The following is a 24168-nucleotide window of genomic DNA, read 5'->3' on the forward strand; positions in this document are numbered from 1 at the left end:
AGCAGCTGCTCCATGAATCTTACACAAGGAAGCTTCCTTAACTTTGAGAGACACCCTCATTTTCATTGACTGTTCATACTTTATTCGTCAGATGGACATAGAAAGTAGCCTTTACAATACATATACAAAAGTTGAGTAATCGTAAGGACATGGGACAATGTTCACAGATATCTCGGAGACCAAGAATTAGACGGAGCAAAACTGTTCGGAATTAGTACATAAAAAAAAAGGCTGATTCGTTGTATTGATTCTTACACGAGGCTGACTGATTCCACTGGGCAAAGACAAAGATTTGACCTCAGATGAACTGAAGCCGGCAACGAGGCAGATTCGCTTTTGACTTTACTGCCAGCAGCTTAACATCCCCCCTTTCAGTTTACCCACAAAACAATACATTCAACATAGAAAAGCGATTAGCAAATTAGCAAAGAAAGAGAGAACTTGAACAATTGGTTTCTTGCAGAGGGCTTCTTTGTTAGGTGTTGAAGAGGGAGCAGCCTGAAATCTAGTCGACAACAGCTTAGCGGTCATAGCCGTCTCACCACCGGTCCCCATATCCGCCAGACTGGTCCCGGCTGTAGCCTCCGCCTCCACCTGAGCTACGGTCACCACCACCTCTGCCGTAACTGCCGCCGCCACCATATCCACCGCCGCCTCCATACCCTCCGCCACCGCCTCCATATCCTCCGCCACCACGGGAACCTCCTCCGCCACCGGACCTCGTGGCCTTGTCCACGCGGATCGTTCTGCCGTCCAGAGACTGTCCATTCATTCCCGCCGATGCGTCTTTCGCGTCCTCCGGGTTCTCGAATGTGACGAAACCAAAACCACGCGGGTCCTGGGTTTCCCGGTGTCTGGCAACGTGAACGTTTGAGATGGCCCCATACTTAGAGAACGCTTCTTCAAGGGACTGCTCCGTTGTGTCGAAGCTGAGTCCACCGATGAACAGTTTTCCCTCGTCAGACATATTGCTGGTTTAAACTCGTCTGCTGTTGAGCTGGAATATTCTGCGTGATGTCCCGGTTAAGGATGGGTGTCGATGCTATTATACGTGGTAAAACAGGAAGTTGAGAAACACCCGCATTGTAATTGGCTGATCAAGACTTATTCACATTTACCCCTCCCCCACTTTTGAACCGTTTTCAAAATGATTAGGCAGTGGAGTTAGGCTCAGGTGAAGTTACACCTCAACAGTTTTGAACAGATAGTTTGTTTACAATCTGAGTATTTCTAGTTATAAAACAATTGGGTTCTATTGAATTATTTAGCTGTTTCTGATTGGACGAGAGACGTTCCATGAGTTGGAATATCGCAGGACATCCCAACTCGGACTTTTCACAGCTAATAATAAATCACTCCGCGATGAAACATTCTAAAGCACATTGATACAATTAAGCGATAACCGTTAATTCAAAGACGTTGACAATGGAACTATTTTTCTGTTGCGGAGAAACAATGGCGAAATAAACATTTTTTAATCAATAACTTCGTGTTTAAATTTTAATTGGTTGACTATAAAATTGTTTTATAAAAGCAATATAGTACTCGTGCGAGTGGGGTAGGTGAGTGATATTCGCACGGGTGTTGTTGCCTGCGCCACTCGGCCTCCGGCCTCGTGGCTACGGCCGAACACCACCCGTGGGAATATCCCTTACCTACCCCACTCGCACTCGTACTATATTGCTTAAATAGTCTATAGACCATCCAAATAAAGTGTGACCCAAATTAAGAATGCGTTAAATGTAGAGGATGCTGTGCTAAGCGATCTTTCCTTAGCGTTCTTCATAACAAGTTGATACTTCTAGTGTCAGTTCTCCCATTAAATGAGGAGTATCAACTGAGCAGCCGTGTCCTCACTCAGCTATGCCAAAGTAGAGGTAGACTTGCATGAACACTCGAAGGGCACTAGAGGAAGCTAGAGGAAGGTAATGGAACATTTTCCCATTGCTCAAAATATCCTGCAGGACGCTTTCGACACTAAAATCAGTTAAAACATATTCAAGTTGCGTGACTGCGAAAATAATAGAATAGTAGTTGAGATCAGCCTACATGTCGGTTACTGATCAAACTTTTTGGATGTGGGGTTCTAATACTACTTTTGGTATGCCACTAATTAATGCTATTTCTGGACATAATGTTTTCTGTCCTTTCAGCTATGTGTTTCCACATACTAAGAATAAAAGATGACTCCATTGTGGATACGTTCACAACATTTTATTCAAAAGCAAAAACGCAAAACAAACAAACAAAAATAAGTCTCCACAATATTGGATGACTGCCTTTATTATGTAACATAAAAGAAAGAGCTCAATCAACAAGCCAGAAAGAAAATCAAAATAGCCTATAGCCTTAGTACAAGGTCATACAGAACTATTCACTTATTGCAGCTGATCAAGAAAAACAGCTATGACAAGTAAATCTAATATAATTATCAGTCTGTAATATATTATGTACATTTATGGAATACATTTTTGAATAAAGTGCAGGGGGTAATCCATTTAAAAAGAAACAAAATGCATATCCATATCTCTAACACATTTCTAAAATTAGAATCATCTGCCTAGCTTTAATGGATTTGATAATTTAGATAGACAGATCACGACTGAACAGATATGTCAGAAGAACAGTGTGAATGTTTCTGAAGTCTACATGACGAATGTACACTTTCTACGTGGCCATGGAGACAGACCTGACCCCGGTGGATCAAAGGTTAGTCAAAGGTAATGTATATTCAGGTCAGGGGACAGATCAAGTTCCTATCTGTTCAATCTACATTTACAGTGGGGAAAATAAGTATTTGACCCCCTGCCGATTTCGTTTGGCCACTTGCAAAGAATTGTGTGATCTATAATTGTAATGGTAGGTCTATTTTAACAGTGAGAGACAGAATATCAACAAAAACATCCAGAAAACTGCATTTTATAACAGTTATGAATTGATTTGCATTTGTCGCGGAAAATAAGTATTTGAACCCCTACCAAACAGCAACAATTCTGGCTGCCACAGACCAGTTATGTGCCCAAGAAGCACACAGATTAGTCCTCATTAGGCCTAACAAGGTACACCTGATCTCAACTGGTGACATGTATAAAAGAAACCTGTCCAAAGAATCATACTTCACACCTTCAACCTCACCACCATGGGCAAGACCAAAGAGTTGTCCAAGGACGTCAGAGATAAGATTGTAGACCTGCACAAGGCTGGAATGGGCTACAAAACCATCGGCAAGCAGCTTGGTGAGAAGCAGACAACTATTGGTGCGATTATTCGCAATTGGAAGCAACACCAAACAACTGTCAACCGCTCTAGTTATGGGGCTCCATGCAAGATATCCCCTCGTGCGGTATCGGTGATCATCCGAAAGGTGCAGAATAACCCCAGAACTACACAGGGGGAGCTTGTGAATGATCTCAAGGCAGCTGGGACCACAGTCACCAAGAAAACCATTGGCAACACACCACGCCGTAATGGTTTGAAGTACCGCAGCACTCGTAAGGTCCCCCTGCTCAAGGAAGCACATGTACAGGGCCGTCTGAAGTTTGCCAATGAACACTTGAATGATTCTAAGGAGGATTGGGAGACAGGATGTGGTCAGATGAGACCAAAATCAAGCTCTTTGGCATCAACTCGACTTGCCGCGTTTGGAGGGGGAAAAATGCTTAATATGACCCCAAGAACACCACCCCCACCGTCAAGCATGGAGGTGGAAACATTATGCTTTGGGGCTGTTTCTCTGCCAAGGGTACAGGACGACTCCACCGCATCGAGGGGACTATGGATGGGGCCATGTACCATGGAATATTGGGCTTGAACCTCATTCCCTCACATTGAAAACGCATCCTTAAGGATTTGGAGAGGATCTGCAAAGAGGAGTGGACCAAAATCCCTCCTGAGATGTGTGTAAACCTGGTGACCAACTACAAGAAATGTCTGACGTCTGTGCTTGCCAACAAGGGTTATTCCACCAAGTACTAAGTCATGTTTTGCTAGGGGTTCAAATACTTATTTTCCGCGACAAATGCAAATCAATTCATAACTGTTATAAAATGCAGTTTTCTGGATGTTTTTGTTGATATTCTGTCTCTCACTGTTAAAATAGACTTACCATTAAAATTATAGATCACACATTTCTTTGCAAGCTAAAGTTGACAATACAACACTTGGATTTTCACCAGTATTCCTCACTCATTGACAAGTTGCCGTGTTTGTCTTCCTTAATGGGTGTGCTATGCAACGAGTAAGATATTTGTAGTGTTGTTGCACTATTGGCTTTATCTGTGCGCCCCTGGTGTAATTTATGACTGGCTGGCCCTCAATATTTTAATCATGTCTTTTTTGTATAATGTATAATAAATGGACATATCATTTTTATATATACCCACCTGTGTACAATCCTTAAAGAACTATGTGACAGGGAGTAGGATGGCTTTCAATGATAAGGTACATATTTTCTTCTTAACTCCACTAAAGTGCCCGGGGCAATTCTGGCATTCATGAAAGTTTTCGTATGGGATTTATTCTTGGCTAAGAACAGGATTTACCTTTCTCCTTGGCACGTTTCTCTTCTTCTTCCTTTCTTTTCTTCTTGAATTGCTCCCCGGATGGCTTTAGCCTCTTCATTATTTCTTTCGTCGAAGTTGCTTGGACACACACACTCTAACCATACCTCTCAATGTGCTAGAATGTTGTGACAACACCACGGAGGTACGTACCCCTTCCTCTTTCGATTTTTGGCTCATTTTACCCTTATGTTACATTTATTTGTTTAATGTCAAAATATTGGTTGGAGATTTAGGAAGGGGGCGCAAAAAATTCCGCCATGGGGGAACAGTCACATAAAGCAGTTATTCTTCAGAACACATACGACTTTATGTCTTTCACACTTTCACACATACACTGACAGTTGACACATAACGTTAAACTAACTCAGGGAACCAACACAGGACTTAAACAGTAGGCCTACAACAGACAGACAGAATAATGAACAACAGTCACATTACGCTAACATCAGACACAAAAGGGAGACATGAACCGCATTATTCTGGAACAGAACACTACAAATGATAGAATAATCGGTCTTTCACTCGCATGGCATGCTGGAAGTCTTCATTAAAACTGTAATGACATACCAATACCTTCACTATGCAGGTTCACTCACACACCCAACAGATGCAGGAGAAGACCAGCACAGTTGCGGAAAAACTCAGCATGTCTGGGCCTCAACATATACAGAGGGATGAGTAAGATCCTTCAAGGTGCAGCATGTAGGATTTAGAACTTTTGGCAGAAATGGAATATAGTATTCATAATCATGTTATCGTTAGCGATTTAATTGTGACCCAACTTGGGAGGACTCGGAAGGCCCGTCCTACCAAGTGTAAGAAATGAAGGAAGTTTCTGATGCAGCAATCTTTATTCCAGTAAAGTGCAGTAACGAAGCACGTAGAACATACTCCGGATTCAGCGGTGTAGGTCTGAACAACAAGCATCTCCAATTCTAGCCATATATACTGTGTTAAGACACCTCCTAGTAATGTAAATGAGCTAGGCTTGTAATGCAAACAGGTCTGGCAACCTTTTATTGTTCTGTATGATAATCAGGTTTCTCTGACCTGTTGACTGAGATGGTTCTCAATGGCCTACCCCCATACTGTGATTAATTGCAGTCACTCACACCTTGGCTTGCTTCCTGATCCCAGGTGTCTGAGCAAATCCAGTGTGGGGACCTTTCCTTTGTTACCATGATGATACCATTTTGGATATTATGCTGGCCAACTGTTGGTGGTCACAGCAGCTGCCTTATGAATCTTACACAAGGAAGCTTCCTTAACTTTGAGAAACACCGTCATTTTTTTTTGACCGTTTATACTTTATTCTTCAGATCGACATAGAAAGTAGCATTTAAAATACATGTACAAAAGTTTGAGTAATCGTAAGGACATTGAACAATGTTCATAGATATCTCGGACCAAGAACTAGGAGTAAAACTGTTCGGAATTAGTACATTAAAAAAAAAGGCTGCCTGATTCCAATGGGTAAAGACAAAGATTTTACCTCAAATTAACTGAAGCCGACAACGAGGCAGATTCGCTTTTGACTGCCAGAAGCTTAACATCTCCCCTTTTTGGGTTTCAGTTTACCCACAAAACAAAGATGCACGCAAGTAAATTCAACATAGAATATCGATTAGCAAATCGCCAAGAAAACAAGAAAGAGAGAACTTGAACAATTAGTTTCTTGCAGAGGGCTTCTTTGTTGGGTGTTGAAGAGGGAGCAGCCCGAAATCTAGTCGACAACAGTTTAGCGGCCATAGCCGTCTCACCACCGGTCCCCATATCCGCCAGACTGGTCCCGGCTGTAGCCTCCGCCTCCATCTGAGCTACGGCCGCCGCCACCTCCATATCCACCGCCGCCGTAGCTACGGTCACCACCACCTCTGCCGTAACCGCCGCCTCCATATCCTCCGCCACCGCCTCCATATCCTCCACCACCACGGGAACCTCCTCCGCCACCGGACCTCGTGGCCTTGTCCACGCGGATCGTTCTGCCGTCCACAGACTGTCCATTCATTGCCGCCGATGCTTCTTTCGCGTCTTCCGGGTTCTCGAATGTGATGAAACCAAAACCACGCGGGTCCTGGGTTTCCCGGTGTCTGGCAACGTGAACGTTTGAGATGGCCCCATACTTAGAGAACGCTTCTTCAAGGGACTGCTCCGTTGTGTCGAAGCTGAGTCCACCGATGAACAGTTTTCCCTCGTCAGACATATTGTTGGTTTAAACTCGTCTGCTGTTGAGCTGGAATATTCTGCGTGATGTCCCGGTTAAGGATGGGTGTCGATGCTATTATACGTGGTAAAACAGGAAGTTGAGAAACACCCTCATTGTAATTGGCTGATCAAGACTTATTCACATTCACCCCTCCCCCATTTTTGAACCGTTTTCAAAATGATTAGGCAGTGGAGTTAGGCTCAGGTGAAGTTACACCTCAACAGTTTTGAACAGATAGTTTGTTTACAATCTGAGCATTTCTAGATAGTCTATAGACCATCCAAATAAAGTGTGACCCAAATTAAGAATGCGTTAAATGTAAAGGATGTTGTGCTAAGCGATCTTTCCTTAGTGTTCTTCACAAGTTGATACTTCTAGTGTCAGTTCTCCCATTAAATTAGGAGTATCAACTGAGTGGCCGTGTCCTCAGCTATGCCAAAGTAGAGGTAGACTTGCATGAACACTCGAAGGGCACTAGAGAGAGCTAGAGGAAGGTAATGGAACATTTTCCCATTGCTCAAAATATCCTGCAGGACGCTTTAGACACTAAAATCACTCAGTTAAAACCTATTCAAGTTGCGTGACTGCCAAAATAATATAATTGTATTTGAGATCAGCCTACATGTCGGTTACTGATAAAACTTTTTGGATGTGGGGTTCTAATACTACTTTTGGTATGCCACTAATTAATGCTATTTCTGGACATAATGTTTTCTGTCCTTTCAGCTATGTGTTTCCACATTCAAAGAATAAAAGATGACTCCATTGTGGATACGGTCACAACATTTTATTCAAAAGCAAAAACGCAAAACAAACAAACAAAAATAAGTCTCCACAATATTGGATGACTGCCTTTTCTGGATACATCTCTATTATGTAACATAAAAGAAAGAGCTCAATCAACAAGCCAGAATCCAAGGACAGAAAGAAAATCAAAATAGCCTATAGCCTTAGTACAAGGTCATACAGAACTATTCACTTATTGCAGCTGATCAAGAAAAACAGCTATGACAAGTAAATCTAATATAATGATCAGTCTGTAATATATTATGTACATTTATGGAATACATTTTTATATAAAGTGCAGGGGGTAATCCATTTAAAAAGAAACAAAATGCATATCCATATCTCTAACACATTTCTAAAATTAGAATCATCTGCCTAGCTTGAATGGATTTGATGATTTAGAGGGACAGATCACGACTGAACAGATATGTCAGAAGAACAGTGTGAATGTTTCTGAAGTCTACATGACGAATGTACACTTTCTACGTGACCATGGAGACAGACCTGACCCCGGTGGATCAAAGGTCATGTATATTCAGGTCAGGGGACAGATCCAGTTCCTATCTGTTCAATCTACATTTATACAAAGACTGACCATTTAGTTCCATCATTATTTCTTGTGACTTTTTCCAGAACATTTGAGGATATTTCTTTGATCAGAATCTTCTATATGTAGAAATAAAAACAAAAGTAAAAACCATCACCTTGAAATAGTGTGAGAATTTGTGTACGTCTTTGAAGTAGGCATGAAAATGAAAGGAAACTAATGTCCCATCACAGTGACATAGTGTAAATGTCATGAAATAGAGCTTCTAGAAGAGAAGAGTTGCTCTGTTATGACAGGAACCGTAAACACCTGCGCTCTACATGGCGTGCCTCCTCCTGCAGGAGGTCTGTGGGAAAGAGCTGATCAAGGCTCCCGCCCCACCATAGGCAGGCATTTAGCCACTGCTGCTGTTTTCACACATGTCCATACATACATACGTCACTTAGAAACTATACACAACATCGTCATCATCATCATCATCATCAATACAAACCACTGATGAATACAAAAAGCAGTATTACACTGAATAAATTAGACGGGATTAAGCAAAGGTTGGACAGTCATGGGAACAAGGGAAGGATGCTGTGGAAAAGCAGGGAAGGGAAATTGAGAGTAGGGAGAAAGGAGAGAAAAAAACACCACGAACTTCCTTTACGTCTTAGCAAGTAGAAATGAAAAACAAACAAACATCTGCCAGGTCAGGAAAATCATCTTATCTGGACAGGAACCCATGGGTCATTCCCCTTCCAGGACCACAAACAAAAATACCCACATTATTTATGTACAGTATAAAAATAGCGGAGTCAGGGCGGTGCTTCCTCCTGTCTGTCGGGGTAGACGGTGTGGGATGCCAAAGGTCTTCCACAACAGCACAAAACCGCCATCAACAGGGGAAGGTGGCTCTCACGAGCGGTAGGAGAGACAAAAGCCAAAATGCACCTTGTAGAGTTTAGACTCGGGTGAGTTTATAGCTCTGGAGCAGACCAAAGTGTGCAAGATTGTTAGTGGGAGGGTAAATGGACAACTGGTGGTACGATTCGAATCAAGCTCCATTCTCTTCTCCTGGACTAATGGACATGTCCAGCCATCCTGCCAACTTGCTCAAGACTTTTTAAGTACTGTCTGGATCAATTAGCCAATCTGCTTGCAGAGTCAAGGATTAGCTAAACAAAAATATATGCAATATAATTAAACCATTTTTCTTTGAAATACATTGCTTTCTTCATTTCTTTCAAAAGGTGCTATATTTTGATATCCAAATGGATAATGAAATACCTTCCAGATACTTCCCAGAAGTGAAACTTGAGATCCTACACTAGCATCAATTCCACACCAATTGCTAATCAAACAAGAACTCATTCCAAAAAAAGACACTATTTCAGCCACTCGCACTCAGCACAACGCATCTGCTGAATCTCTCGTTCCATTTCTGAAGAAATATCCTCCCCCTCAGTTTCAACTGATTTGCATCTCCATGAGATCTTACAATCTGACCAATGAGCTGAGAACCATGTCTGGTATGATGTTTCATTGGTCGATCGGCGATCTCGGTGCCGAGCAGTGACGCCCCCTCTTGCTTTACTTACATTTAGACTTCATTTGTTAAAACTCAAATCCCATGCTGAAAACTAGCCACCACAGACACATGTAAATGCAGATGTCTACTTTACACATAAACACACACACCAATGACATGTTCTGTAGCCAGAGCAGAGCAGAAGAGACCATGACAGAGTCTGAATACAACTCTCTCTCTCTCTCTCTCCCTCATATACACATCAGGTGGATAAGCGGAGCTGGGGGGTTGAGAGGGGAGGAAAAGCTGTGAGGATGAGAGGACTACTTAGTGATTCCTCATTCATTCCAGCAGAAAAGGCAAGGAGACAGACGAGAGCGGTGCCGGAGAGGTGCGGGCGATGGGCCGTCACCGGGCCACAGGTGACCATACAAGCGTGGACCCCCCCCCCGTCTACCAGGTGGGCATCATGTCGGGGAACCAGACCCGACCCAGGTGCTTGGACACCTCCCAGTGGATCTCGTCCAGTTCGTACTTGTCGTCGGGCACCAGCACCTCCTCCATGATGGACAGCTGCGACAGGCGTCGGCCGCACATCTTCACAAACTCCACGAAGGCGCTGCACGACACCTCGCACTCGCCCAGTCCGATGGCCGTCAGGTTCTTGCAGCGCTCGGCGATGCGGATGAGCTCCTCGTCGAGCGGACGGAGGCCGTTGGCGCACACCACCAGCTCCACCAGGCGGGGGCAGTGCAGCCCCACGCGGCCCAGCACGTCCTTGCTGACGGAGCGGCCGAAGTACAGGTGCGTCACCGGGATCTCGTCGCGGAAGAAGGGCCCGAACTCGTCCTCGTAGAGGAAGAAGTACATGACCAGGTTGAACTTGGGCGAGTGGCGCAGCATGGCGTCCCAGCTGCTCTTCTTGATGGTGTGGAACTGCTGGCCCGGCGTCTCGCTCACCACGTCGATGCGCAGGTGCTCCAGGTGGACGTGCTTCTCTGAGGACAGCGCCAGCAGCAGCTCGTCGCTCAGCAGGTGGTAGTTGAGTGCCAGCTCCCTCAGGCCGTGGCACTGGTCTGCCACGCAGAGGATACCTGAGAACGGGCAGGAAGGAGTTAACAGTCAGCTATTAGGAACCAGCCATTCCTTAGGTCACAAAATGGTGCGTCTACAAAATGTAACTAAAACACGAGTAGCTGAAAAACAGGTTCTCCCCTTCCTGTTCAAAGGAAAAACAGATATTTTCTATCCTGCGACCATAAAGAAATGTGAAGGATAGCGAGCTGAACAGGGAAACGAAAGGATTGTTTATTGGTGCTTATAGCACAAAGTGAACATACATATGGACCTCACCAGCCTTAGTATTGAAACATTAGTACCAATTAATGAATTAGCATGTAAGCTAAATTCACTGGTTTGTTTCAGAAGATACAGTGTGCCCAAGGTGCTTCCTGTGGTTCCTTCCTTCACTCTCCATCCTACTAACCAACCTCATCCCCCCTAAATGGCGTCTCACCTGCAGGGGAGACATGCGGACAGCTGCTCATCTTCAGCAGCTTGAGGGTGTCACTGTTGTTGGCCACCAGCACCTTCAGAGAGGGGTCGTCCACCGGCGTGTCGTCAATCTTCAAAGACGACAGGGACTTGGAGTTGACGAACACCACGGTGAGTGCTGAGATGAAGTGAGACTGGTGGAGAAAAAGAGAGATTTTGCTTATTCATGTTACGGGTGACTGAGCACCAAGCCACATGAATGACATCTACCCTATCCTCTTCCTGAGCAGGCCTGATGCTTATTAGTGAGCATATTATTGAATATTATTGAACACTTCTTAGGAATAATTTGACATTACATGCACAAAGATTTTAGGTACTGAAGAAGTGACTTGGCAAACACACCCAAGCCATTTAGAATGTGTCTGCTCCAGTCAGGCTGGGCAGTGCCCTATAGGATATGGGTATAGGATATACTGGTTACACAAATGAAGCACACTGACACTAAAAGCCATCAAAGAGATGGAGACCATGGCCCACTCCTACATCTTAAACTGCACGAGGGTAGGCAAGATCTCTACCAGTCATTTCTGGGAAAATAAACTAATGATACAAAGTCTCATGCTGTGATTCTGGACTGCGATACAAAGCACAGTTCAGAGCTGCTCTTGGCGACCTGACAAAACTGCAACCACACCAAATGACTCCCACTCGTTAATAAATGATAGTTTGAGCGTCTGCCTGCAAGCTTTATGAAGTGCTTCCAAATGCCGCAGCCGGTGATGGGGGCTGGTGGTGGGGCAGGGGATGGGTGTGTGTGTGTGTGTGTGTGTGTGTACCTTAGGCAGCTCCATAAAGCTGGGCCTGGCTGTGGAGATGAGCCCCAGGGTCTTGAGGGAGCAGTTCACCAGCTGAGAGAGGATGTCACAGGCTGCCTCCGCGGACTCTGTGCTGCTGTCCACCTACGCAGCACCACACACACACACACACACACACACACACACACACACACGATTCAAGATGTGTCATGCATTTCACCATCACATTGACGTTGCAATCTGTCTACCAGAAAACTCCATGTAAACAATACAAAGTCTACGCCTTAAATCTACGCCTTAACGTACGTGCCAGGTGCCAGTGTATCTCCCCTTGTCTAGCCAGCTAGAAAGAGATAATAACCCTCCCAGGCTTTCACTAATGTACTTAACATGTTTATCATTGTTGGTGTGACAGTGACGGGACGGAAAGGAATGCAATCATAAGACAGAGACAATCAAACAAATAACACCTCCAATCCTCCATTACAGCCTCACCCTCTGGTGTTACTTCACAGCCCTACACACACACACCTCAGGGCACACATACACACACCTCAGGGTGTCAACAGCTCCCTCACCTTAAAGCTGACATACTGCAGATGGTTGGAGTGCCTCTTGATGATCTGCTTGATGAGGTCTGGGTGGGTGGCCTTCAGGTAAGAGCTGGCTGGCTGATTGAGCTCAAACTCAAAGCACCTCCACAGCTCCGGCATGTGGAAGGCATGGTTCCAGCTGCGGCACACCTGGGAGGCGAAGGCCCGGTCCAGCAGCGGCAGGTACTGGAATATCTGGAGCAGGATCTCCTGGGGCAGGCGGCCCCAGTTAGGGGTGTTCTCGTCCCACTCTGGATCCAGATCCTTGTCCTGGTCCTGGTCCGATTGGGTGTCTTCCTCTGAGTCGTGCCCACACAGCCTCTTGCACAGCTTTGAGGGGCCGGGGGTGGGACTGCCACCTCCTCCTCCTCCGCCACCTCCAACCCCTTCTTCCTCTTCATCACCTTGTTTCGTTCTTTTCATTCTAAGAAGGAACAAAAGACACACAGGTTTTTCTCAGTTAAACTCTGAACGAATGGAAATGAATTATAGACTCTTGATAAAGTGTAGTAGTATAGTAGACACTGAATATAAATAAACATGAAAGATTTAAAACGCTGGGACAATCAGAAAGCATGATATGGTTCAAGTATAGTTAATGTTTATGTACACTAAAAAAAAGAAAACAGAAAATATGTATGATGACCACTTAAAAACACCATCATGTTTACTCATAGACTGTACAATACTAATTGAGAACAATGACATCCAACTTGTGACACGGTGTTGGTAAGCTAAAATCCTGGCTACGCCCATCACACAGCCTACGCTCTAGAATAGTTGTCTGGGTGTAACTAGCCAGTCCAGATTCTGCACACGTAGCCAAATACTTCCACCTTCTCCTACATGCTTGGAAAGGGAGAGGTAGTTGGTTGCAATGTGCAGCCTGACTGCTAGATGCCAATACATTTTACACACTGCACCTTTAACATGGAAATGATGAATACACAGGATAGCAGGGGTGACCATTTAAGCAGATGAAGCACGGCTTAATAAAAATGTAAAATGACATGAAGTGCATGTCATTGGCTTGGAGCACATCAATGGAGTGCAACACGATTTTGTTATTGGTCAACTGACCTTTTGTCCAAGGTTTTGAAGTGCCGCCTTGCTGTTTTAAATCAACTGTGTGCGTCCTTGCGCGTTCATGTAAAGATGATTGACAGTAGGTCAAATCACAGTGTTTGGTCACTATCACAACATTCTGTGAGTCCCTGTAAGCGCTTCAGTTATGCTAAATTATTCCTCACATTCAAACAGCAAGAGATTACAAGTACTGTCAGATTTCGACAATGTCTTTGCTTTCAACAAACATTAACGTGGTCGACAGGATCGTTGCATCCTCTTTGAGGAAAAAGTGCAGTTTAAGTGTGAAAGGTAGACCAACACCTGACCAACAAACTCTGTACCAGAGCCATCAATGGCTAACTAGATAGCTAACATTAGGCTAGTTGGAACTTGTCAGTTTTATCCGCAATTGCTGACTTTATCTTGCTAGCTGCGATTGATATTCTGACCCAAGTGGATAAGGCAGCAAATTTAACATCAGTAATGTGTGTGTTGTTTGTATTAGTTAAGTGTGTATGCATGTCGATTTCCATGCAGGAAACATGTCCGTGTGTGTCTGTGTGTGACTAATAAGGTGGTGACAAGGGAGTTTTTTTTATTACCACAATTCATGATGTATTTTTGTAAGTTTGGGTCCCTGTCAGTAGGCAAAATAGATGCAGAGAGGGAGGACTTTAGGTAGGTTGTGTTTCTGTTGTTACCGTTTTTTCGGCCTCAGCCTGCTCCACCCACCTTGCTGTAACTTTGCGTAACATGCTATCGATAACTAGCTACGCCAGCTTGCTAACCCTGCGCCAAGTTAGCAGTTTAAGTAGCTAGCCAACCAGCTAGCATCTCAACGGCGAAATTGAATTCACTATTAAGCCTCTGATGCACAAGATAAATGTAATATACTGATCAATTTAATTAAACGTTAACTGTTTTGATCGTTCTGTTACTGTCGCATCGAACATGCTAATGTATCCGACTAGACAGACTGAGTTGTGACTCCAAACCCCTATTCCCCTCCTACCTGGTTTGTTTAGCTTGCAGTCGCAGTGAAAAAGGCGATCACTTTTCACATCAACCCGGTCCTGCACTGGAATACCGCATCCGAGCTGGCCAACCGATCACAATCATTTGCTCTCAGCCGATACAGGGTGAGCGGGAAGGTTGGCGAATCCAAACCTTTTGTTTTAATAAAAATCAGTTTGAGTATTTTTCCGTCAGTCTTGTGACCTATTTACTTCTCTGCTCCACACAGCTCCGAGCCGCCAGATCGCTGAAAATGGCGTTGTGTTGTGTTTCGAGAAAGCAAAGCATCGTGGGTAATAAAGTGCTATGCACTTCACTATCTAGCCTGTAGGGAATCACTGTAATTTCAAAATGCTCAGAATGATCCATAGGATATCTATTATTTTTTCTAAATGTCCAGAATCATTCATTCTGAAAATGAGTTCAGCATAACAAATTATCTTTCACCGTTTGTATATGTTTTTATTTGAGGACTGACTGGGGACTTGACCGTTACCTGAGGAATTGATCATGTAGGCCTATTTTAAACATGCTGAAGATCACCTTCCTTTACCTGTAGGAAAAATGACCTAATATTTTCCTGGCAATGTTCTCTGTAAGATGAGCAAATATTCCCTGATTTCCTGAAAACTATTTTAAATGAGTCATTTTACATCACATATTTCTATTTCCAGGAAATGTAATGTAGCTTTCTGAAAGGCAATGTTCCCTTCCCCATTGCTCTAGAAATGCCTACATGCTGACTACCTCTCTTGAGGGTTTTCAAGGGGGTAATACCCTTCTGGAAGACGAATAACTCTTTCATTACAGTCTGCCTCCGCTCAAACCTAAAACTGTCTCCTTTCTCCTCCATCAGCAAAAGGCACCAGCTGTTTCTTTTTATCCCAGGCCAACCAGCCCATTTCAGCAACACTACATGGAATGTGAATTATATTCGTACAGGCTGCTTAATCTGTTGTTTTAGCAACTGGAATTAAGACACAGCATGTGGATGTACATTAAGGGACAGAAAATGAGAGAGTGAGTGAGCAGCTGACAGAAGCACTGCTGAAGTCTGTGAACTAGAACATCCTGCTGTGGCTGCAGTGGCTGTAGTCTTCATTTGTCTGCTCTTTGTCTTCTTCTTTCAGTGATAGTGCAGTCTTGCACTAGGACTCAGAAAACCCCATACTCAGCTACTGTACAATATGACATATTTTCATCATTTTATTTGGATACCCATATTAACTGTATGTTGGCAGCTCTAGCTACCAAACCAGCACTAATAAACAAGATCTTTGCAAGCTTTCATAATTTGTGGAGACAGATCGGTTTAATATTATAAATCAAACAATTATTCAGTTTTTTTTCTGAATGCTGCACCTACTGTGTGTATTTCCCACATCAAAACCACTATTGTGTTTCTCCAATTGTCCTTAAGAACAGGGCAGGTGTGTGCTGCTCTGAATCATGTTTGTACACATCAGTGTATCCAAGGGAGGGGAACCATTACAACCTGCTGATATGTCAAGACTGCAACAGCAGGTTTTTTTGACAGAAGGAAATGCGTTGCCTGGGAAAACTCACCTTTCTGGTTCAAGGTGTGGGCATGCATGATGTTGTGGAACACACCTCCTTGGCTGGGTGGAGTAATTACATTGAGAGAGAAAAAGGGAGAGGAGATCAGAATAGTCCTGTTGATCTGTCACAGCTCATCAAAGGTGAAGAAGCAACTTGGTATACACGAAGAAAGGTAAGGCTACACTCTGTCTACCATACTAATTTTAGATCTTAGCAGTGTGATTAGAAATATATTCATATGTTAATATATAAGATTTCCATTCATATTTCAATAGATGGCAGTGACTTGTGTCATTTTGAAATTTTAATGACACAACAGAAAACCTTGGCTGTTACAGTTGAGTGTGTATAGACCATTGGGTGAAATCATAGTTCACAGTAAAAAGCGGAGTGATTTGTCTATACCTGGTTAGTTAATTATAAGTGTGTTTACCAGTAAAAATATTCCCAGTCTCAATGATATTACAGTGTCAGTGCCTTTAACCTGGCACCATTAGAGAGGGTTAAGTACAAAATGTCTTCTCATGGAGTGAATCCGAGTCCAGAAATATCATTATTATGGCATGGTTTTCTTGTACATCAGTGTTTTTCTATGTTGGGAGTACCGACGTCCATGGGAGATATTTCCATGAGAGTGACACATGAAAAAAAAAACCTGTGAACCGTTGGTGGAGAAGTTGAATAGAAAGTAAACAAAGGCTAAGAGGCAAACTGAAGCAAACAGTCGGGGACTTTTATGTTTGGTCAGTGGTGCGTATGCTAAACACTGAGGATAATAATTATACTGGTCTTGGCGTAAATCTGTTCCCTCCTGGTTAATCAGGATAGGTGGCTTTAGGTCACACCCAGAGACTAAGGGAGGGAGCTCATGGGGGAGAAAACCTGGCTGGTGACTAAAATATGCATGGCATCATGATAGGGATCATTTCGCTTAAGCACTTTTACACACCCAAAAGAATCCAGAGAAAGTGTGTTTTCATACATAATTTATATTATTATGTGCATTATACACTTTGTACCAGACCTGTTCAGTCTGTTTATGTAGTTAATGTGAATGACACTGAGACATGGCAGTATTTTAATTGATAGAATACTCCAAAGCACTCTTGTGTTGCAATGTAACGTCCCTCTGAGGATACATTGTTTTATTCTTTCTTTCTTTCTTTTTTTCTTTCTTTCTTTCTTTCTTCCACAGTCAGCAGACTTAGACTACCTGTCTACAATGTCCTACAAAACTCCATACTCTCCTAAAACAAGTGAGATGTTTTGTCAAATAAAAGGTATTAGCCAATTAATTTGTTGTGGCATCTTGGGCCACACCTATAAACCACCTATCTGTCTGTTTGTCTTTCTGTGTTGTTCATGTCTGTCTAGGTATGAGCTCCAATCAGGCTATCAAAGACCTCAAGAGAAGGAGCCTTTTAACAGACGGCAGTTGGATTAAAAATACTGACGAAGATGAATCTGTGTTGTAAGAAAAATTGAATTCTCATATTAATATGATAAATAATCTCTTCACAGTCCAACATTGTTATATATTTCACTATGCCAGGGGTATACAAAACATAGCAAGGTGCTCATTGGTTAAGTTCAGTAAACTCATAAAATGCCCTGATTGGACCCTGTATGTTGCTCATAATAAGAATGTTTTTTGCACCCTGTCTATACAGCAACACAGAAGAGGAGGATCTGAGGCCGGCATACAAGACTGGTTCAGTCGGCAACCTCTCAAAGAGGTGAACTATGTGACAAAAGAACTTTTTATTTTCATGCGGATTGTTAAAACCTTTGCTCTTCATATTGTCATACATTTAATACAATTCCTATTAATAGATTAAAAGATTTCCTATCCAAAGCAATAAAATCCCTTTCCATATCCCTTCACAGATTTGGTGGGAGCCAAGATTTTCTTGACAAAAGCAGGTCAGTTTCTTAGTGGCCCATGAATCCCAATGCCATCTTGTTACAGTGACATAAAATAGATGAGAATGTTGTTCACGGGTGTGTAAGAGTGTGTTTTCCCTCTTTTCTGTTACAGCAAAGCAAAGCCGTCACAGACAATAGCTGCAAGCACCAGGTATTCAACATCAATCTAATGTAAAACTCTGTCTTAATGGTCTCCATGTTGCACACAATCTCAAAGAGGTGAACTAAATTTATGTGACAAAAGAACTTTTTATTTTCATGCGGATTGTTAAAACCTTTGCTCTTCATATTGTCATACATTTGATAAAATTCCTATTAATAGTGAATAATGAAGATTTCCTATCCAAAGCAATAAAATCCCTTCTCATATCCCTTCACAGATTTGGTGGGAGCCAAGATTTTCTTGACAAAAGCAGGTCAGTTTCTTAGTGGCCCATGAATCCCAATGCCATCTTGTTACAGTGACATGAAATAGATGAGAATGTTGTTCACGGGTGTGTAAGAGTATGTTTTCCCTCATTTCTGTTACAGCAAAGCAAAGCCGTCACAGACAATAGCTGCAAGCTCAAGCACCAGGTATTCAACATCAATCTAATGTAAAACTGTCTTAATCATCTCCATGTTGCACACAATCTCAAAGAGGTGAACTATGTGACAAGAGAACTTTTTATTTTCATGCGGATTGTTAAAACCTTTGCTCTTCATATTGTCATACATTTGATAAAATTCCTATTAATAGATTAAAAGATTTCCTATCCAAAGCAATAAAATCCCTTCCCATATCCCTTCACAGATTTGGTGGGAGCCAAGATTTTCTTGACAAAAGCAGGTCAGTTTCTTAGTGGCCCATGAATCCCAATGCCATCTTGTTACAGTGACATGAAATAGATGAGAATGTTGTTCACGGGTGTGTAAGAGTGTGTTTTCCCTCTTTTCTGTTACAGCAAAGCACAGCCGTCACAGACAATAGCTGCAAGCTCAAGCACCAGGTATTCAACATCAATCTAATGTAAAACTGTCTTAATCGTCTCCATGTTGCACACAATCACATTATGTTGTTTCTGTCATCTTCCAGTGTCATTAAGACATCAACAGCCGACACCAAAACAATCACACCTGGGTCAAGCAAGCCTCCACTCCCTACTAAGTACAAATACATACCTTCAATCATGTTGTTTGTTTGTTTGTTTTTGCATTGGTGAAAGGAATGGATCATGTCCATTTATTTATCTATGTTTCATTGTGGATTTTGTTAGACCGGAAAGTCCAGGAAGGAGCAACTTCACAGACAGAGTTTTCTCTGCCAACAAATCGTAAGTGTAGCTCTGCAGAGAGAAATGAGTGGGAATGAACTTCAGGTCACAACATTTGTTTTCACTGCCACACATGTGCTTTTCTGAACTGAAGTTTGACATTCAGCAAGACCCAATGCAAAGACAACTTTCTTCTCTCTTCCTCACAGAGGTCTTCAAAGATACTCATCTCCACAGAGTAAAACAACCACAGTGGCAAAGGACACCACACCCAGCAAGGAGGCTACAAATGGGTAAGTCATGCAATCAAATAATACCTGTAAACATCATATTACATTACATTATCATAGGTGCCCAAGGCTTCCAATGTATTAGTACATTTACCGATGAGGTTGACATCAAATGTTAGGTAGTCCTGTTAGTTGAACACTATCAACTAAAGCTTTGAGGTGAATTATCTGGGTTCAGTAGAGATCAGAAAGAAGAAATATGTTGTCTATGAAAGCATCCCCTTTCAAAGACTGAGGAAATGTTTGATTGAATTTAAAGTCAATGTTATAGAGTCTTGTTCCATTCTCAGTTCACAAAATATAGGATTGCAGGAAAAATGAAGATGAACATCTATTCCAAGTAATGCATTTGAAGGCCACATGTGAAATTGATAGATGACTTAACACTGGTTGACATGTATGGAGTATTTACAGTTTTTGTCCTTCTACAAAGAGATATTATCTTAGGTCATGTCAGATAGGCATGAGAAGTATGTAGCTAAAGGAGGCAGCTGCTTCAATAGCTTGCAGTAGGTTGGATTAGCACTGTGTAGTCAGTGTGTGTGAGTGCAGAGTGCTTTTTTATGTGCTTGAGTGAACTAGTAAATTAGAGCTAGCTATCGATTGACACATAAACAATCTTCAAATACGTACTTTAAAGGCTTCAGCAGTGACACATCGTATTGAGAGCAAATTAAAAGGGTGATAATTTGACAGATGACATACAAGGCGTGGACAACAATCAATCCTGTGAACCCATATCTCAGAAGAGGCTCCAAGGGGAAACTGTCAAACACTAAAGCTGGTTCTATTCTCAAGCACCACTGAAGTGCTCACAGCATCTATTGATAAAGTATGTTAATAAGTCATTCAAACTCTTTTTTTTAGGGTCAAGATCAAGCCCACAAGTCCCATTTTCTCTTATAATACAAAGAGCAGGTAGGCAACCATGGACATTCAGATATGTACTCCAGGAGAAGAGTCTTCGATATTATACCATTCTTATGCCACATAACATAATTCATATCAGAAAAGTATGTGCAGAAATGTATTTAATTCTGTATTCACCCGACATCTTTCCCTCATTCAGTGCTGAGAGTACCCCCAAGTCTCCTGATCTGGTTCCGACTGCATCTACTTTATCTCCAAGGTGAGATCACAGGTTACCTGATAACTTAGTTTCCTCAGATGCTCTGTGCCCTATCTTACAGTACATGTAATACACTCTTCAACAGCACATCTAATGAGAAAGAACTTTGCATTCATTAATGCATCGGATATGCAAATTAATTATCATTGACATCTATACTTATTACAGTGAAACATTTATTTTCTGAATCTCTTACTAACTCTTGTTTTGTTTTTACGTTTTTGATGAAAGAAAATCTCCTCCACCCTTTTTCTCTGATGAGTAAGTCTACAAACACACACATTATGAGCCAACAATATTTTAAATCTCCCTTCAATATCAACAGGCTTCTGTCTTTTTCTTATTTCTGTTTTTCTTTCTTTGTAAAAAAAGAACAAAAAACCGGAGCACTTCCACAACACCAGGAAGTGCAGAGGAACCCCCATCCTCAACAATGTCAGAATCCCAGCTTCAGAACCACAAACCAAGGTACTCCTTGTGAAAAATATCCACAGCACGTGATTCATTCAGCCCCTAAATAACAACAAATGAACAATGTAAATGATCCATCACATAATCATTAGTACACCATCCTAGACCGTGCAAACCATAACTGAGAGTCCTTTACAGACAAGAGCAGTTATGACAAGAGAGGAAACTCAGCCATTGAATTTAAAAAGGAAATCAAGATCAGACAAAAGACAAAGCTACAGAAGAATTGTCTCTCTGTGAGACAGTGCTGTATTCATTGTGTTGTTGCATAAGTGGTGGAATCACCAGAGGAACAGTGCTCACATTCTGTGCGGTCTTTGAAAACCCCTTAGCATGCTCTGTAATTCCAAGTACTTGGCAACCAGGTTTCAGCCAGGTGACAGACCATAATGCTATGTTTGTTGTTGTTTTTCAGCACTCTGGACGACCTTGCTGACACCCTTATCCCTACACCGACTCAAACTGTAGACTCAGCTCCTGTAAAGGCAGCAAGTGACAGGTCAGAATCTTTAACAAAACAGGGCACTAAGTAGTCAAGTGTCTATGAAGACAATAGTAAAAATGTACAATTGTGATACTATTTGACAATACCATATCTCTCTGTATGCATTTCCTCTCTCACTCTTTCATTTATTCTTTAGCAACACTCTGGAAAGCCTTGCTGATACTCTCCTTCCAACAACAATCCAGAAAGAAACTAACGGGAACTCCATCCCTGAAAGGTTAATAGTCCTTTAGAATTAAGGGGAACACACAAACCCAAGCAGGCAGCAGGTGACACTAGGAGTATAGTGACATCTGGACACCTGCTGCCCCAGAATCACCTGCTATCTGGCAGGGGCAATCATGATGTCTGTTAAAAAAAAATCAGCTGTGTCACTTTAATAACTATTTGAACAGAGTATTTTTAAGCCAAATTATCTTTTGTCATTGTTGTTGTTTCTCTGGCTTTGTTTTTCAGCAAGCTAGACAGCCTTGCAGATACACTCGACCCTTTCTCATCACGAGCTCCAGATACACTCGACCCTTTCTCATCACGAGCTCCAGCTCCGGAGAAAACTCTGAGCAGGTTAATACAACAGAGATTATACCATTTCCCCCAAAATGTTTCGAATTCTGTACATTAGTAGAAGAGTGCGTTGGTTCTTAATCTTACTCTCTATGACATTTTCTGTTTTTTTCTACAGTCCATTAGACAGCCTTGCCGGCACACTTCTGTCTACCCCGACTAAGTCCATGAACGGCTCGTCTGAGAAATCCTTCACAGACAGGTCTGCATCTCTCACCTTGGTCACTTCAAGCATCCGCTTCATTTGAAAATGGCAATCTCTAAACTACTTTAAATGCTCCAATCATCACTCAGGAGTTTGCAAGAACCAATCAGAACTCTTCTGTGACCTTCTCTCCACAGCTCCAAATACAGCCCTGGAGGCACGTACATTTCCTCGAGCACATCGCAGAGTGTGCGTTCCCCGTCTAAAAGGTATGTGTGAATGCAACCACAGTATCGCATACAGGAACCGTGGGAACCTTGGATTACCTGCCTCTGTGAACACTGAAATTACATTACAACTAACAGCAAACACGTTATATATCCATGATAGGTCTTTCCAGTTATCTTCAGGAATACAGACTTATTCATTGGTTTATTTATGGGTGTCCTTATTGATAACTGATGAGTTCCCCCCCCCCTTCTTTCTCTCCTCCAGCACACTGGCTGACAGAAACCTGTGCTCCTTCTGCCACCAGTCCATTGTAGAAAACACCAGGATGATTGTGGACGAGCTGCAGATCTTCAGCCACGCAGGCTGCTTTAAGGTAACCCGTCTCTGGCACTCTCTACAGCCCGAGGTCACCCTGGATTAAACCTACTTTAAGTCCGTGGGAAAGTATGACGCAACTCCATTGAGCTCCAGGTCAACATCCCTTACACAGACACTCATGGCACTGTTGACTTTTTTAAGAAAAGAAAGGTTCATTCAAGAGAAAGGGATTTATAGAGATTCAATTATGCTTCAGTATATCTCACTCTTTTAGTACATTTCATTTATCCAGTTCTTTATTTCTCTCTATCCATCTCCCCACTCACATCTTCATACATACATCTGTCTTCCTCTTTTTTTTTCAGTGTGCAGTGTGTCACTGTAACCTAGGCAACCTGGAGGCGGGGGACAGCCTGTGGGTCTACAGGAGCACAGTAAACTGTGATGGCTGCTACAGCAAGTTGAGAGGTAAGAGTTTGGATCAGCACTCTCCTACTGAAGGACTGTTACATGATAGTTAGGCATTATTAAATGTAAACCCTTACACAATAGTGTACAGCCAAGCAGGAATTTTCCCCTTGAGTTTGAAGATTTCTGCTCTAACAAAACAAAAATAAATAAGAACTACTTGAACAAAATTCTTCATTGTATCTCAAGATTTTCTTTCCATTGTCCAGTTTTTAAGTCCACTTCTTAAAACAAAATATTTGTTCTATTACAGATCGTTGGTTTCATTGAGTATGGATGGAACACGGATATGCATATATTCATCATCGTGGATACCAAACACTACTAGTCGACTGTACATTTTTCACCAATATTATCGACATCAGATATTAATTATTACCTTTTACTTAAGCTGCATTCAGTAGGCTATATATTCACTATTCTGTGTAATTGTTTTTATTTACTTCTCTATTTCTGTGAATTAGCCTATGGTTAATGGTTAATAATGGTTAAGTTAATTTAAAGCAAGTCCTCCACTTGCACAGACAACTGACTACTCTATGTAAAATGCAACCAAATTTGTTTTCCCATACCTGCTTCTTACAAGATCTTAACAGTACATTTTATGTTATGGTTATGGTTATGTTCAATAAAGGTCTCACGCTTCTGTTAGTGAAGAGGTTTGTTTGGTGAATGTTTGTTTGGTAGAATTGTGGCCTAATCCC

At 42.3% G+C, this 24168-nt stretch overlaps 3 protein-coding genes across 12 annotated transcripts; 1 reads left to right on the forward strand and 2 right to left on the reverse strand.

Moving 5' to 3' along the window:
• Positions 1-457: 457 nt before the first annotated feature.
• LOC122130842 (glycine-rich RNA-binding protein 10-like) lies at positions 458-6841 on the reverse strand. Its single transcript, XM_042705641.1, has 2 exons — positions 6320-6841; positions 458-971 (listed from the first exon to the last, which is right to left on the reverse strand). The coding sequence occupies exons 1-2, from the start codon at positions 6763-6765 to the stop codon at positions 539-541; spliced, it is 879 nt and encodes a 292-aa protein (XP_042561575.1). The 5' UTR covers positions 6766-6841; the 3' UTR covers positions 458-538.
• A 699-nt stretch (positions 6842-7540) lies between these two features.
• Positions 7541-14873, reverse strand: fbxl3b (F-box and leucine-rich repeat protein 3b). Its single transcript, XM_042705647.1, has 5 exons — positions 14603-14873; positions 12508-12946; positions 11951-12073; positions 11134-11305; positions 7541-10711 (listed from the first exon to the last, which is right to left on the reverse strand). Exons 2-5 carry the CDS (start codon positions 12943-12945, stop codon positions 10071-10073), a joined length of 1374 nt encoding a protein of 457 aa, XP_042561581.1. The 5' UTR covers position 12946; positions 14603-14873; the 3' UTR covers positions 7541-10070.
• Positions 14874-16229: 1356 nt separating this feature from the next.
• LOC122130847 (sciellin) lies at positions 16230-24120 on the forward strand. Of its 10 annotated transcripts, none has more exons than XM_042705659.1 (12): positions 16230-17900; positions 18052-18087; positions 18203-20762; positions 20994-21023; positions 21135-21732; positions 21875-21955; positions 22195-22302; positions 22421-22504; positions 22645-22716; positions 22943-23051; positions 23362-23464; positions 23718-24120. In XM_042705659.1, exons 5-12 carry the CDS (start codon positions 21623-21625, stop codon positions 23732-23734), a joined length of 684 nt encoding a protein of 227 aa, XP_042561593.1. In that variant the 5' UTR covers positions 16230-17900; positions 18052-18087; positions 18203-20762; positions 20994-21023; positions 21135-21622; the 3' UTR covers positions 23735-24120. The 10 variants fall into 10 exon arrangements, with proteins under 10 accessions (XP_042561593.1, XP_042561590.1, XP_042561594.1 ...); XM_042705656.1 differs by having other exon boundaries at positions 18203-19237; positions 19347-19403; positions 19553-21732; XM_042705660.1 differs by having other exon boundaries at positions 18203-18666; positions 19166-19237; positions 19347-21732.
• Positions 24121-24168: the final 48 nt, after the last annotated feature.

This window comes from Clupea harengus, unplaced genomic scaffold, assembly GCF_900700415.2.
Source record: "Clupea harengus unplaced genomic scaffold, Ch_v2.0.2, whole genome shotgun sequence".
Classification (NCBI taxonomy): Eukaryota; Metazoa; Chordata; class Actinopteri; order Clupeiformes; family Clupeidae; genus Clupea; species Clupea harengus.